The following is a 14696-nucleotide window of genomic DNA, read 5'->3' as shown; positions in this document are numbered from 1 at the left end:
AGGCCTTCTTATGTCCACACATTCATACACTATCGGACAGCAGCCAGCAGATGGCGCCACAAGATCACAGATGAAATTAAATGATCCGGTTGGCCTTCCTCTTGCATATTGTATATCAAATGAAACCTCTTAGGAGGGAAAAAAAAGAACAAACATATGCTTATTCCTCTTTAAGCCAGTAAAGGAATAAATTAAAAGTTTCCAACCATTAGTCCTTTCCCCTCCTTGATCCACCCACCACCACCTTCTCATCTTGTGACACTTCAGAGTGGAGTAACAGGTCACGGTCAGGTGGTTGTTGAGCAGTAGTTCAGAGAAAGTAATGGCTGTCTTTCACTTGGACAATGGGGTGAGCGAGGCGATACGGGCGGATGAGACCGGCTTAATGCTCCGTGTAATGCATGTTAATGTAACAGGCACCGAGGGACCGCCGGCCGGAGTGCTTTGGGATTATTTATCACAAAACATTTGTATTCTTCCGTCGGAGAACGCTTGATCCCGGATAGCTGCACACTAATCCTTCACTCCGTTAATTAAAAAGAAGGGGAAAGCAATGGAACTGGTGGTGGTGATTTTTTTTTCCCTTTTCCAGAAATGTAATCATTTCTGGAGAAGCTTAACCATCTGCTTGAGGTTAAGTCTGCAGGCAGATTGTGTTTTCTGCTTATTTAAACCTGAGGATTTTAGGTTTTTTTTTTTTCCTGGAAAGGGGAGGGTGTATTTCGGGGCTGCTTGTTGAAGAAGAGATAGGTCGGGGACAACGTTTCTGCCCAGGGAAAAGTATAAGTGATACTTATTATGTAACATCTTATTCCACAACGAGCATTTCATCGTTGCACTTTTTTTTTTTTACACCGAAATGAGTCGTGCCCTTTGTTTTCCTCTCCCTTTAGATCCCAGACTCAACATAAATCATATCATTATTGATTCCTAAAGTTATTATTCTCTAAGTAAGCTTAAAAGAGACATTTCACAAACAACCACTATCTTGAAGTATTCCCACCAGCCCCGTTTGTTTTGTTGTGAAGTGAAAAGATCACAACAACATCAGACATCCACGTCGCTTGGTTTCCCTGATCAATCTCACAGAGGACCCACCAGCGACACAGCTCTCGACAGAGAATGCAGTCCTCAGGTTTCAGGGGCCGTTTAACAGAAAGTGTAATGTAAAAGAAAACGCTGCCCCTAGGAAGCAGAAATATTTGTTTCTGGCTTCTTTCTCTCTCATCTCCTTCTCGCTTTTCTTTTTCTCCTTCTTTTTTAGTAGCTAACAAGCCCAATGCTGCCCGGGGGCCAGAGCTCTGTCGTCAGTCCCAAGAAGAGACTTTCAGATTTCAAGCCACCGCTTTACATTAGGATGCCACTCGTGTCTGTCTGGAGACGAACCCGAATTCACAAAGGCATCCTTTAGTTTCTCTCTCCATCCCTCTCTCTGTGCTTCAGTGGTTGTCTAACTGACCAGGATTAACAGGAAAAAGATTAGATCTGAGCAAACATGTGGCGCACTCTAAAGAGGCCCGAGTTGTCCTCTTTGTCCTACAACCACCGTAGTGCTCAGTGGTGGTACTTTCATCTACCGAGGTCACTTACAGTCAAAGATTTTAGTCCTCGAAAACATCCTCATCATTCATACTCGCCTTTTTCTGTCATCTCCGAGCTGTAAACACATCACCTATGGGATATTAATCCCCCCACTATAATACCTGATTAGAGACAAGTATGATTAAGGCTTTATGACATTGCTTTCATGTTGATTATGTTGATACATGTTCAGGCCAACTTAAGTGAATTAAACTCTTGTAATGCGCATTTGTATGAGCGTATCGCCTGCACGTGATTGTCACTAATCATTTTAGGCTCAGAAATGTAGCTCCCACTCATTTAAATACTGATTAAAATGGCATATCCTGACCCATCAAAGATTCTTTCTGTAAAACTCAATTTCGTGTGATGATTAATGAATGGGACTGTTTTTGCGATGTGGGCATTCATCTTCAAAGCGCTCTCATTAAAAAGCATTATAAAATCCCAGGAGCATACTGGCACTGGCCACCGGCCCATTTGAGGCAAAGCGAATGAGTGCTCAGGCCCGGTGTTTTTGTTTTTGTTTTGTTTTTTTGTCTGGAACCCCGGAAGAGCAGTTTATTCTTTCCTTAAGAGCTATAATAGGCGTTAGAATAAATCAAAGTACAATAATGTTAGCTACCACTGCCCCCCCCGAGCCTGGAGGGCACTGTGGTCATCATGCCAAATCCTTGTCCATCCTCATGTGTTAAATGCAACCTAGAAAACGACACCCACAACACAATTTGTCCCCTAATCCAAATCTGGCTCTGACGTCTGGTGTCAAACTTACGCCTTCTCGTCTCTTTAATGGGTCAGAGGAACAGACATGGGGATCTGAAAGGGTTAAACGTCTACAGTAATTAGAGTCGCACTTCGCGTCGGCGTCCTCCAATACGGAGCAGCGAGAAGCTACGTCCACCCCCACTCTCTCTCTCTCGCTCTCTCAAACACACACATACACACACGCGCGCGCCTCCCCACCAGTTCCTCCGAGTGTCTAATACACTGGAAAATCAAAGCGCGAGCCTCCCCCGTTCACACACCACCGGTGTTGCGCGTGGAGCACAACAGAGAGGGAGAGAGGCGCTTTCACTCTCCTCTCCTCTCCCGTCCCCTCAGCTTAACTATCCAGTAAAGTTATCCAGATATATGTTACAAACTTAGATCTGAAGATTTTTTGTTTGTCATTTGGGACAGCCTCTGTTTTCCTATGTACTTTTTAGCTGTACAGCTGAATGGCTTTATGAGGCGAAAGATGTCTGGGTGAGGTGGTTTTACGCGCGCCGCTGAAATGGATCACAGACTCTCCAGAGGCAGTTGGGTACCGGTCACTGGGCTGGTTATATGTCTGCTTCTGTGCGGGTGTGTAGTGGACCTGGTTCTCGCGCAAATTCGGTACTCCATTCCCGAAGAGCTGGAGCATGGAGCTTTTGTGGGCAACATCGCCGAAGACCTGGGCTTGGATGTGGCCAAGCTGTCAGCCCGTCGGTTTCGTATCGTCTCCGGCGCAAAGAAGCAGTATTTAGAAGTGAACTTGGAGAATGGTATTCTCTTCGTCAACGAAAAGATAGACAGAGAGGAGCTGTGTGAACGAAGCCCGAACTGCTTTTTACACTTACAAGTGGTCATTGAAAACCCATTAGAACTGTACAGAGTGGAAGTGGAGATTTTAGATGTCAACGACAACTCCCCCAGTTTCCCCTGGAGTGAGTTTAATCTGGACATCACAGAGTCCGCTGCGCCCGGCTCCTGTTTCCCGTTAGAGAGCGCGCAGGACCAGGACGTGGGCACCAACTCTCTGCGCTCCTACCAACTAAGCACAAACGAGCACTTCATACTGAATATCCAGACGCGCAATGATGGAAGCAAGTTTGCTGAGCTGGTTTTGGACACCCCACTGGACCGGGAACAGCAGAAAAAGCACGAAATGGTTCTAACTGCTTTTGATGGGGGGTCACCGGAACGCTCTGGGACAGCAGTGATAACTATTACAGTGTTAGACGCAAACGATAACGTGCCCGTATTCGACCGCTCAGTTTACCGGGCGAGCCTGGTGGAGAACGCACAGAGGGGGACGCTGGTGCTGAAGCTGAACGCCACGGACCTGGATGAGGGCTCGAATGGGGAGGTGACCTACGCATTTAGCGGACACGCACCCCTCAAGGTGCGCGAACTGTTCAACGTGGACCCTTACACGGGTGAAGTCCGAGTGAAGGGCGTTGTGGACTATGAGAAAGCCAGTGTATATGAGCTGTATGTGCAGGCAAAAGACAGGGGACCCTCGGCCGTGGCAGTGCACAGTAAAGTGCTGGTAGACATCCTGGATGTGAATGACAATGCGCCCGAAGTCATCCTCACATCAGTGTCCACTCCTGTCCAGGAAGACGCGCCCCCGGGCACGGTGATAGCTGTTATCAGTGTCATGGACCGGGACTCGGGAGAGAACGGGAACGTTGACTGCCAAATTCCGAGCAACGTCCCCTTTCAGCTCCATTCATCTTTTAAAAACTACTATACTCTGGTGACAAGCGAATTTCTGGACAGGGAAGCGGTGTCCGAGTACAACATCACCCTCACAGCACGGGACTTGGGCTCTCCTTCGCTCTCCACAAGGAAAACCATCCTCGTTCAAGTGTCTGACATTAATGACAACCCCCCGCGGTTCTCTCAACCTTCATACACAGTTTATGTGACCGAGAATAATGCCCCCGGCGCTTCCATTTGCTCTGTAACAGCATTCGACCCCGATTCTAACCAGAACGCCTATCTGTCTTATTCTATTCTCGAGGGTCAGATTCAGGGCATGCCCGTGTCCACTTATGTCTCAATCAACTCTGACAACGGCAATATCTACGCACTGCGCTCTTTCGATTATGAGCAACTTAGAAACTTTCAGATTCTGGTTCAGGCGCAAGACGCTGGTTTCCCCCCTCTCGCCAGTAATGTCACAGTCAACGTCTTTGTCTTGGACCAGAACGACAATGCACCTGTCATTGTATCCCCGCTGCCCAAAAACGGCACCGTGGCCACAGAGGTGGTTCCGCGGTCAGTAGACGCTGGATATCTGGTTACCAAAATAACAGCGTTAGACGCCGACGCAGGGCAAAACTCCCGGCTGTCCTATCAGGTGTTGCAGGCTACAGACCCGGGGCTGTTCAGTGTGGCTCTGTACACGGGCGAAATCAGGACTATCCGCCGACTAGTAGAAAAGGACGCAACAAGGCAAAGACTGGTAATATTAGTCAAGGACAACGGGCAGCCGCCGCTCTCCGCCACCGTCTCCATTGTCCTCACAGTGGTAGACAGCGTGCCGGAGTCGCTGTCAGATTTCGGAGACCTCACACTCAGCCCACAGCCCCCCTCGAACCTCGCTCTCTACTTGATCGTGTCACTGAGCACAATATCTTTAATATTCCTGGTGGCAATTATCGTGTTGGCTGCGGTCAAGTGCTACAAGGACAGGGAGACCCTGAGCGGGTACAACCTCCCCCCCTTCGCCTGCTGCTGTTGCGGGGGGTTTCAGCCCGAGCCGCCCCCGGAGGTATTCAAAAAATCCAACCTCAACCTGCAGATTTCATCCGCGGCCAAAGTGCCCACGAACTGCATGGAGGTGAACGGAAACAGCAGTCTCTCACAGTCATACTGCTATAAAGTGTGCCTGACTCCCGAATCTGCCAAAAGTGACTTTATGTTTCTGAAGCCGTGCAGCCCCGGCAGCACACCGAGGAACAACGAGACGAAGAGCGCAGAAAACTCGTGGAACGCGCAAAGCCGGAGCGCATCTGTGAACAACGGAGCAACTACTCCCAATGAGGTACAGTGAAATCAGCGTACAGTATAACACACCAGAGCTTATGTTGCTCAGTTAAATCCTTCTGTTTCACTCACTGCCACAACAAAACCCATCTCACTTTTCTATCTGATAAAGAATCTAGACTGTGACATTCTCCTATGAAGGTCAAATAACGCATTCCAGACAGATTGAAACTCAACTTGAGCAAAAAAACTAAATAAAGGGTTTATTTTCTTCTCTCTCTCTCGCGTTACTAAGTGTGTGTACACAGTATGTTGTCTCGACTGTTTTTTTTTATACCTATGGCAATCATTTATCCTAATTGTGCTATGGTGGTGTTTTACACCCGGGAAATGAAATGAGACGATGTGAGATTAGATTTTAATTGCCATGTTAATGAAAGTGTAAAACCTATCTTGCGAGGAGCATATTCTGTGCGCATACCGTGTCTTATCATCTGTATAGACTGAAGTGAGATATCAATTACTGCGTGAGAGGAAGAGCAGATGTAGTTCAAGTTGACACCTCTATTCAGTCTTGGTGACATTTCCAGGTGCCTTCACGGCACGTTTTCTGGGGGGGAAATACACGTGGAAGGAGCTTTTAATAATGATTTATTAATTTAATTATACCAGTTTGTGTCCTGTAAGATGAATGTCCACATCAGCCAGTGTCATTGCCACATACTTTACATGCAGAAAGGGGACAGACACCTGCCTCCAGCACATCTACCTGAGTTTGAACAAAAAGTCAAGGTTATATACGTGACTGACAAGGTGAATGGCAGTTGTTTTAATTCATTGGCGCTTGTTTCAGACAATTCTTGTTCGACCAGTCGGGTTTGCGATACGCCTTCTTGTTCTCAAACTAACAATATAGGACAGATAACCTCACTAACTATGCCTCAAGGGCACAAGCACGGCAGAGCCATTATACTACACACAATGTGGCGTATTCGCAAGGGGGGGCTGTCCATTATTGATGAAAAATGGCAAATGGCCGGTTTTGGGGAGACAGGGGAGGACACCGAGAGGGGAGGGGGCAAGGAGATGGAGGGGGTGCAAGGACATGGCTGACTGAGACGTGGGCCGCCTGTAGATCGGCCCCAGCGATGTCCTCTGAATCCGAGGAGACAGAGAGAGAGAGAGATGTGGCTTCATATTTGTCGAGCAAGGGTGGGGGAGAGGAGGGGTGTAATAGAAGGAGGGGGAAGGAGGGGGAAGGAAGGAGACAAGGAGAAAGAGAATTTACGGAGGCAGGATGTCTACACCAGTGTTTTCTAATTCTAATAGACGGGGCAGCAGACCGTAAATATGTGCGTATTGCTCATTTTCGCCTCCCTGTTTTTCATCAAAACGCAGAGGGACAAAGACTCAGAGCCCTGATACCAGACTCCACAAGGCAGACTGAGAAATGTCAGCTCGGTCACTGGCACATACACCTCTGGCCACAAGAGGGATTTCGAGGTCACAGTGATTGTTCTGCCTGCAGCTATGCTCCTTCAGGAGAAAGTGTCCTTCCTGCTGTTAATTGGTTCCCCTAATTCACCCGGTGGTGTCCCTCTGCGCACCCACGTGAGTCGTCGTGAGGTCGTCAGTGACACATTAAATCTCAAAGGCAAATCACGATGGAACTACTTGAGCATCACACAAAGTAAAGTACACGGGCCTGCTTAAGTTGATGAATTGAAGGTGAAAAGAGAGATTAAACACACACCCGAGCGTGTAAGACAGGCAGGACAGGTGCGCGCTTGTGTATGCGTGCTACGCGTGTTGAGCTGTCTGGGGTTATATACAGCTGCAAGGACCGCAAACTTTTCAAGGCTCTCTGAGAGACTTTTAATTAAAAACCTTGCTCGAGGAGCATCAGGCAAATATTAATGTAAAATGATGCATAAAATCCACAAAACAATGACGTGTGTAATTTTCTTAATTTCCTCCCTGGCACGGTTTCCTTTGAAGATTAAAATCATGTTTCGTTTCATCCCGGTGGGGTTCTAATTGGTTTTGTGCGTAGTTGGCGAGGGGTGTATTTTGAATACCGATTCTAATAATACGCTTACGTCGCATTCTCCTTGTTAACAACTTTAAGTGAATTAATAGAGCGTGGAATCCATACTATGAGACTCAGACCGGGCATAAATATCACTCGGGTGCTCTCCTTCACCCCTCCCGCTGCGCTACAGAGGATAAAAGCAAAACTAAGTGACAGGCGAGTCGTAGCTGAAGGCGACAGCACCTCCGCTCTTCAACAGTTCCGTTCTGCCCAACATCCACAAGGTGGCAGTCACGGTCCACGGGAAAAGAGTAATGTCTCCATTTCAGAACGAACACAAAGATAGACTGCTCCTCATGTCAGTTGTCACTGACCTCTGCTGAGTCAAGAGGACAGGATGTTGGTAAAACCGGTTTAATTGAAACTTATTCTGAAGAGAGACATTCCTCAAAGTAGACGCTACTTTACACGGGCATTGTGTCATTTTCATAAATTGTTAATTTTCTATTTGTTCTGCTTTTTCCTACAGCTGAAGCAGCCAAACACAGACTGGACTCTCACAAAGAATCAGAATTCCTCCATTAAAAGGTACTGTTGTTGACCTTTGACAACCCAATATAAACATTCTTCTCAATATCATATTGTGTACAAGTATAATTCTCACATAATGACCAAAGGTATATACAACCTGTGTAAAAAAAATCACCCCAGTTAAAATGGATATACAATAGATATTGAATTGACCTACGAGTAAAGTATGTTGTCATTACAGACTGGTATCTTGTTTGCAGTTATAACTCTATCAACATGGATGGCACCCTCATGCGTAAGGCCATGCATGCAGACCCAGAAAACTACGTCACTTCCATGGCACCTGGGCAGTACTGGACCTGGGGTACTCACATGAGAGGCATGAAAGGTAAGAGAGGCCAAACAGGGCAAACAGCTTTCATCAAAACACACATGTAGGGTTAAGTATGGCTTTTTGTTTTTACAGCATGTACACCCAAACACTAGTATATGACAGAGCACACCTCCATGCTTTTATTTAATGACATTCAATGTTTTCTCTTAATTGGCTTGTTGGTATAATCTTACCTCACCTCCACTACCACTAACATAAGCAGGGTTATATTCATACTGCATCATTATGGGTCTACTTTTGTATTTTTGTTGCTGATCTCTTCTTTTGTTGTAGGTCACTGTTTATTGTGCAGATTGCAAAGCACTAAGCTAAAAAAAAGTGCTTTGCAAATATAAATAACAGTACAGCAGTAAGTCAATATTGCATTAATAAGTAGCTGCTTCTCCTGTTACAGACTATAAGATGTCTCCTTCGACCAGTGGGGTCCCGTCTCGCCCCTGGACTCCTCGTTGCACACCTCCTCCCCAACAGCAGCAGCCAATCCCCTCCCACCCTCACCCTCACCCTCACCCTCATCCACCACCTGACTACCACCACAATGTGTACATCCCCGGGACACCATCAGGCTTTTGCACCCTGAGGCCTGCAGTGCAGCGAAGTGAGCTGGACGTCCATAATTCCTTCTCCACCTTCGGCAAGAAGCGACGTCTTCAGATGTCCCCCCAGGGAGAGGCTGCGATTATAAATAATGACCTGTACAATGACTGACTTATCAATGTCTGAGTGGAAGATTAAAATGATGGATACTCTCATATGAAAAAAGAGGAAGAGACCGTTCAGTACATACATTAATGAACATATGATTTACAAGTGGTATGAAAAATACAGAGGCTGCAACAAGTCACTCAGTGAAATAATGAATGAACAATCCATTTTGGCTAAAATGCTGAAGGAAATTTAAGTCTGATGGATATTTATGTGTCATGCCACAGTAAGATGGCCAATGTATGCGTCTGCCTATTGTTATTATTATGATTATCATTATTATTATTATTTAGACAATCAAACTGGAGCAGCAATTACATCCAAAATGTTTTGAAAAAGCATTAGTGGACAATAATTTTGCACATCCTTATGAATTTATATTTTTGGTTTTATGAAAAGTGTTTTCTTTTTGTATGTTTGTTTGCTAACAGAGCTTGTGTGAATATGACCAATAGTATGATAATGTATATGCAAGCTGCAACATGATGCAGACAACTGTAAAGACGGGGGATTTCCCCCACACATGTACTGTATACATTTATGAAAATAAAGTATTTTTTTCATACGGTCTTATTTCTCTTACACACACAGACGTGCGTGGCTTGTTCTCAATCTAAAGTTCAAACCTTGCCTACACACACTGATACACACACACATTTAAACAGAGGTCGATTTACATGCATAAAGCATTTAGATGTACGTTTCCAAGATCTAAGTTTAATTAGCTTGAGTCAATTATTTTGGGGTGAAAAAGTTCCACAGCTACTCTTACAAGGGTGGAAAGCTTTTCGCCTTGGTAAGCTGTTTTCCATGGTGAGGAATAAACATAGTAAAATGCTAACATATGCTAATTGGAGTGCTTGCATTTCCATTTGCCCGCAGAGAATAGTGAGGTTCATTAACTGAACAAACAGAACCTCCTCTCTCGAAATATCACTTTAATTAAGACCACGAACACGAATACAAGGCGTCAAGGGAAGGGGGGCTCAGCTCCAAATGCCACACCTGGATGTGAGCTAGGGGGCCTGTGACTTCTCTCTGTGTGCCCTTTTACATCTTACTTCTCAGGGAATTAGCTCATACTATCAACAGATGAGAGCTGGCCACTGGCCAGAAATGAGCAGGATAATTAGGTCGTCCTATGGCTCAGATTGAAAATAATTCCGTTAATAAGGAAACGGGTGTCCGTAGAGAGCATGAGGGGGAGCAGGCTAACCTTCTCTGCGGTAAGGTGATCCATAGGGACGGCTGAAGGGGCAGTCGTTTTTAGGTCAGCATGGCTTACTTTCAGATGAGTGAGGAATAGAGCTCTGTTCTTAATATAGAGTTGTAGGATTATTCTTACTCTCTGCTACAAGAATGCCTGTAAAGTTATTTTAATTTCATTAAAGTAAACATATTCAGAAACCTCAAATCCATGCTTATACCTGGAGACCAATCCAAATAGGATTATTTCGGTTTCTTTTAAACTTCGCAGCTGGTGAAATTTTAGTGAAATCATAGTGTTGTGATTGGTGAAATTGTGCTTATAAAAGGTACAAAATCTCTGTTCTGTCACAGAACATGATCAACTCCTGTCACTTCACTGGTTGGTCATCGCATTGGGAGCTGTCCATGGCCATGGTGCTGAAATAGTTTTGACTAGTGATTCTTTTCCAGCCAGCTGCAATTTCTTAAGTTATCCACCAGAGGGCACATCTGACACTGCTTAATGAAAACTGGTGCAGTGTGTTGGATTGAATGTTTTTGAGGCACCCCTCTTCCTCTCCAGGACACACACACAAATCTTAAACCCACATTAGACACCCCTTAACTCTACTAACTACCCATGAGGTACTGAACTGGCTAATAAGTATAAAGCTTGCTTAGTAAATACATGGAAACCTACCAGGAAACTAGATGACAATAGGTATTAGAAAAGTACCCATGAGAAAAGGATAGTAAGTACAAAGTTATTACCTAGTAAGTTCACTGAAATGCACTAGGAAACTAGGTGAAAATATCCTTACTAAGGATGTCCCCTAATAAATGGTGAAGTACTAAGTACTTCAGTAGTACTAAGTGGTTATGTAGGAAGTACTTATTACACAAAAACATTAATATTTAGTACTCTGAAAGAATATGGTACTTTGAGTTTTGAATCAAAAAACCTTTTGTTGTTTTGTTAGAAAGAAGTTGGCATATGAATGGCTTTATTTACAGTCTTAGTATATGTTTGGCACACAAAAAGTTATAATTTAGTACTAGTAATGAGTATTTATTAAGGATACTTTATTAATATTTGTGGGTAACATAATCTAGAGCAATGAATCATATTTTATAAACTGGAATTTTGTATGCAACATCTTACATCTTACATTACACTAAATAATAACTATAGCTGTCAAATAACTGTAGTGAAGTAAAAACTACTACTATTTTGGGCGGATAGCTCACCTGGTAGATCTGGCGCCCCATGTACCAAGACCTTGGACGAGTCCTTGGTGCAGCGGGTTCAAGTTCGACCTGCTGCCCTTTGCTGTGTGTCATGCCCTCTTTCTTTCCCCCCTTTCCTGTCACTCTTCAGTTGTCACTATCAAAAAACTTCAAAAATAAAAATAAAACAATAACATATATATATATTTCACACTGAAATGTAGTATAGAGTGGCCTCAAAGTAAAAACAATAAAGTACATATATAAATAAAGTAATAAAATATAAATAAAGTAAAGTACCTGAAATGTATGCTTAGATAAAGTACATGAGTAAGTGTACTTAGTTACAGTCAATACTGCTTGGAGAATCCTGCAAGCCAACATGCTTGTGACCCATTTACATCCCTGTATGTCCAAGTATTATGGACAAATTAAGTCATTTACCACATTCAAACAGGGTTCCCTGGTTTTTATTTTATATGGCAATCAAATTCTAGATGAAATTGTTACAATATACAGTACCTGCCTATGATGATCATTTGCAACATCTTCTAACATTGGCATAGCAACAGATTTCTCCACCAGAGGGCATCATTGAGTAAGAATCATTGCACACCAAATAAACAAGAGAGGAAGAGTAAATTCATTGTGCTTTGTAGGTGGAGGAGGTTAGCATTAAATAACTCAAAACAATGTCAGACAGAAAAGGGGGGAGAAAAATAAACAAGAGAGTGGAGGTGGGAGGGGGAGAGAAACTAGCAGTTCTCTCTCTTTTCACACAAAACCACATGAAACAGCATAGTAAGTACAACTCATCAAAATAAAATAAAAGTTCTGTTCTATATGATATATATACACATAAACACTTATATAGAGATAGATAGGTGGATAGATACAGCTACAAAGCTGTGCTTTATTTGTATTAAACTGAGTATAGGGTGCAAATTGGAACTGAATTCGACTAAAATCAAGTCAATTACACTGCAGTAATTTACATATTTCACACTTGGAAAGCAGGTGTTTGTTTGGATCATATAATCTAAAAAAGTACTTGGATATGCACAGCTATACAGTATGGACATGACATCATCGAAGCTCCCATTGAAAAATAATACATCAAAACAAAGGGCAAATTAAAAAATGTTCGGTTCAGTCATATTCATGCACTTCATTGACAATAATTGAATATGATTTCAGCAATGTGTATATTTTTTGTTTATAAATAATACTTTTTTTTCACTGTACTGTTTATCCAGGTAAAACTTACATTTTCATTCATGATACAGGAGAATATCAAAACAAAACATCCAAATACTTTTGTAAAAGTGGTAATGACTGTATAGAAAATTCAATACAAAATAAAGAATAAAATATGCATTTTTTTTAACAAAAAGAACAATTTTGTACAAATGAGGCATTAAAAATGAAGGCTGAAGAGTAGGATATTAATGATAGGTCTGAATATACAGAGTGGCCCTCAAAACACAGGAAGTCAGAATATGGCCCATCACCTCCAAGTTTATCAACAACGAACCACTGTGGCACAGATAACAGCATATCAGCCTAACAACAATATCAACAGGATTTAACAACATGTAATTAGGAGGCACTAGGATGTGTAATAAACAGGTAGAATAACTGAACAAGGACAGCAAGATGTCTGTTACCAGTATACTCTGTTAACGGTCTGTTTTCCAGAATAAAGATGTGCAGAGGTTGTCAGAACACACGTAGAGTATCATATGCCTCCATGTTTTTTGGTAGCCTGTCTGTGGAGCCTGTGTTCTGCTTCATAATGTAACAAACAAGAAATTTCTGCAGTTAGTTACGGGAAAACAACCAAGCAGGCTGATTGAGATCTTCAATATGTCATAGAGACCAAAACAACAAACAAGAAGAAAAGAAAACAAGACACAAAAGCTAATACAAAAGATAACAAGGAGCGACTTCAACTTGGCAATGCTGTGTTGAACACTGAACTGAAACCAGATCTCTGCACTATAATCATAATCTCAGGTAGGAGGAGAGTCGTTTTTGCCCTTATCTCTCACCAGTGATTGGGTTTTTGAATCATAAAGTTGTCTGTGGGTCCTGATGTAAATCATGTGGGCAGAACCATAGAGCAACCCTGCACTGGTTGCTCATAAGGGGTTAAACGCTCTGACATATACAGTAGCCAGTGGCAACTAAGCACATTTACTATAGTATAGTTAAGCTCAATCTTGAGGTTATTGTACTTTATGTGGATGTTTTACTTTATACTTCCACTCCACTACATTTCAGTCTCTTGTAGTAGAGGGGACAGGAACATTTAAAGAGTGCAATCTCTTTTTTTGGGCTGACTTACGTTTAAACTGAATTTAATTTGTATTGCATGCTGCAGTTTTCTATGGGTGATGTAGAGATCACTGACAACAATCAAGGCCTTAAGTACAAAGACCTTAATTTACTCCTGATTAAACTGGTTATATGTCAAGTGTTGTTATTCATTTTGTATTGTAATAACTTTCAGCCATTATTCAATTTTTTTTCCTTTGGCTCCTCTGCTTCATGTAAATGTGCACTTGGCAGCAGAAAAAGTCCCAAGTGAGAGGAATGCTATCAGTGTTAAATACTGACTTAAAATTAAATATATTGCCAACCCTGTTTTCACACACAACACCAAGCAATGGATTCAGGTAAATGGAAAGACTGAAATACTTTTCAGTTTGATTGCACATGGGCATCCGGCTCGTTTCATTTTAACATAATGTCAAAGCAATCACTTTCTAAAGCTTATCATGTCATTTACATGAAACTCAATTACATCCTTTAATATCCCCCATTGATTTTCTATATCACTTAACCAGGAGTTGAAACTTATACCAGCATACAATGGGCAAGAGGGAGGGTGCACTGAGGGCAAGCTGTCATTCTATAATAAGTCACACTGATACCTATGGACAATTCAGTAGTGGCCAATTCACCTGACCTGTGTGTTTTTAAACTGTAGGAAGAAATCTGAGCAACAAGACAGTTCTACTCTAAATGACAAATGATAAAATCCATTGTGTGACTTTGTGCATTGCATAACATGTCTGACATCACACCGATCAGCCATAACATTATGACCACCTGGGCACCTTTCTATCAGAACCAGCATTAACTTTTTCAGCAGTTTGAACTACAGTAGCTAACAGGCAAGTCTTCACTCCCCACGTCAGTGAGCCTTGGCCCCCCATGACCCTGTCTCCGGTTCACTGCTTTTCCTTCCTTGGAGCACTTTTGATAGGGTACTGACCACTGCAGACCGGGAAC

General features: G+C 43.0%; 1 protein-coding gene across 3 annotated transcripts; it reads left to right on the top strand.

Moving 5' to 3' along the window:
- Positions 1–2685: 2685 nt before the first annotated feature.
- si:ch73-233f7.1 (uncharacterized protein LOC100537710 homolog) lies at positions 2686–9457 on the top strand. 3 transcript variants are annotated; one of them, XM_035669689.1, is made up of 5 exons: positions 2686–5176; positions 5267–5380; positions 7884–7942; positions 8146–8264; positions 8674–9457. In XM_035669689.1, exons 1-5 carry the CDS (start codon positions 2858–2860, stop codon positions 8985–8987), a joined length of 2925 nt encoding a protein of 974 aa, XP_035525582.1. In that variant the 5' UTR covers positions 2686–2857; the 3' UTR covers positions 8988–9457. The 3 variants fall into 3 exon arrangements, with proteins under 3 accessions (XP_035525582.1, XP_035525581.1, XP_035525580.1); XM_035669688.1 differs by having other exon boundaries at positions 2686–5380; XM_035669687.1 differs by having other exon boundaries at positions 2686–5380; positions 8146–8273.
- The last annotated feature ends 5239 nt before the right edge of the window (positions 9458–14696 follow it).

This window comes from Morone saxatilis, unplaced genomic scaffold (genome assembly GCF_004916995.1).
Source record: "Morone saxatilis isolate NCDOM2014 unplaced genomic scaffold, NCSU_SB_2.0 Contig22, whole genome shotgun sequence".
Taxonomy (NCBI): domain Eukaryota; kingdom Metazoa; phylum Chordata; class Actinopteri; family Moronidae; genus Morone; species Morone saxatilis.
This window is presented reverse-complemented; position numbering and strand designations above follow the sequence as displayed.

Coding starts and splice junctions, on each gene's coding strand:
- si:ch73-233f7.1 (XM_035669687.1), top strand. CDS start 2,858: ATGGATCACAGACTCTCCAGAGGCAGTTGGGTACCGGTCACTGGGCTG. Junction 5,381..7,883: donor GAGCAACTACTCCCAATGAG/GTACAGTGAAAT, acceptor TTTTTCCTACAG/CTGAAGCAGCCAAACACAGA. Junction 7,943..8,145: donor CAGAATTCCTCCATTAAAAG/GTACTGTTGTTG, acceptor TCTTGTTTGCAG/TTATAACTCTATCAACATGG.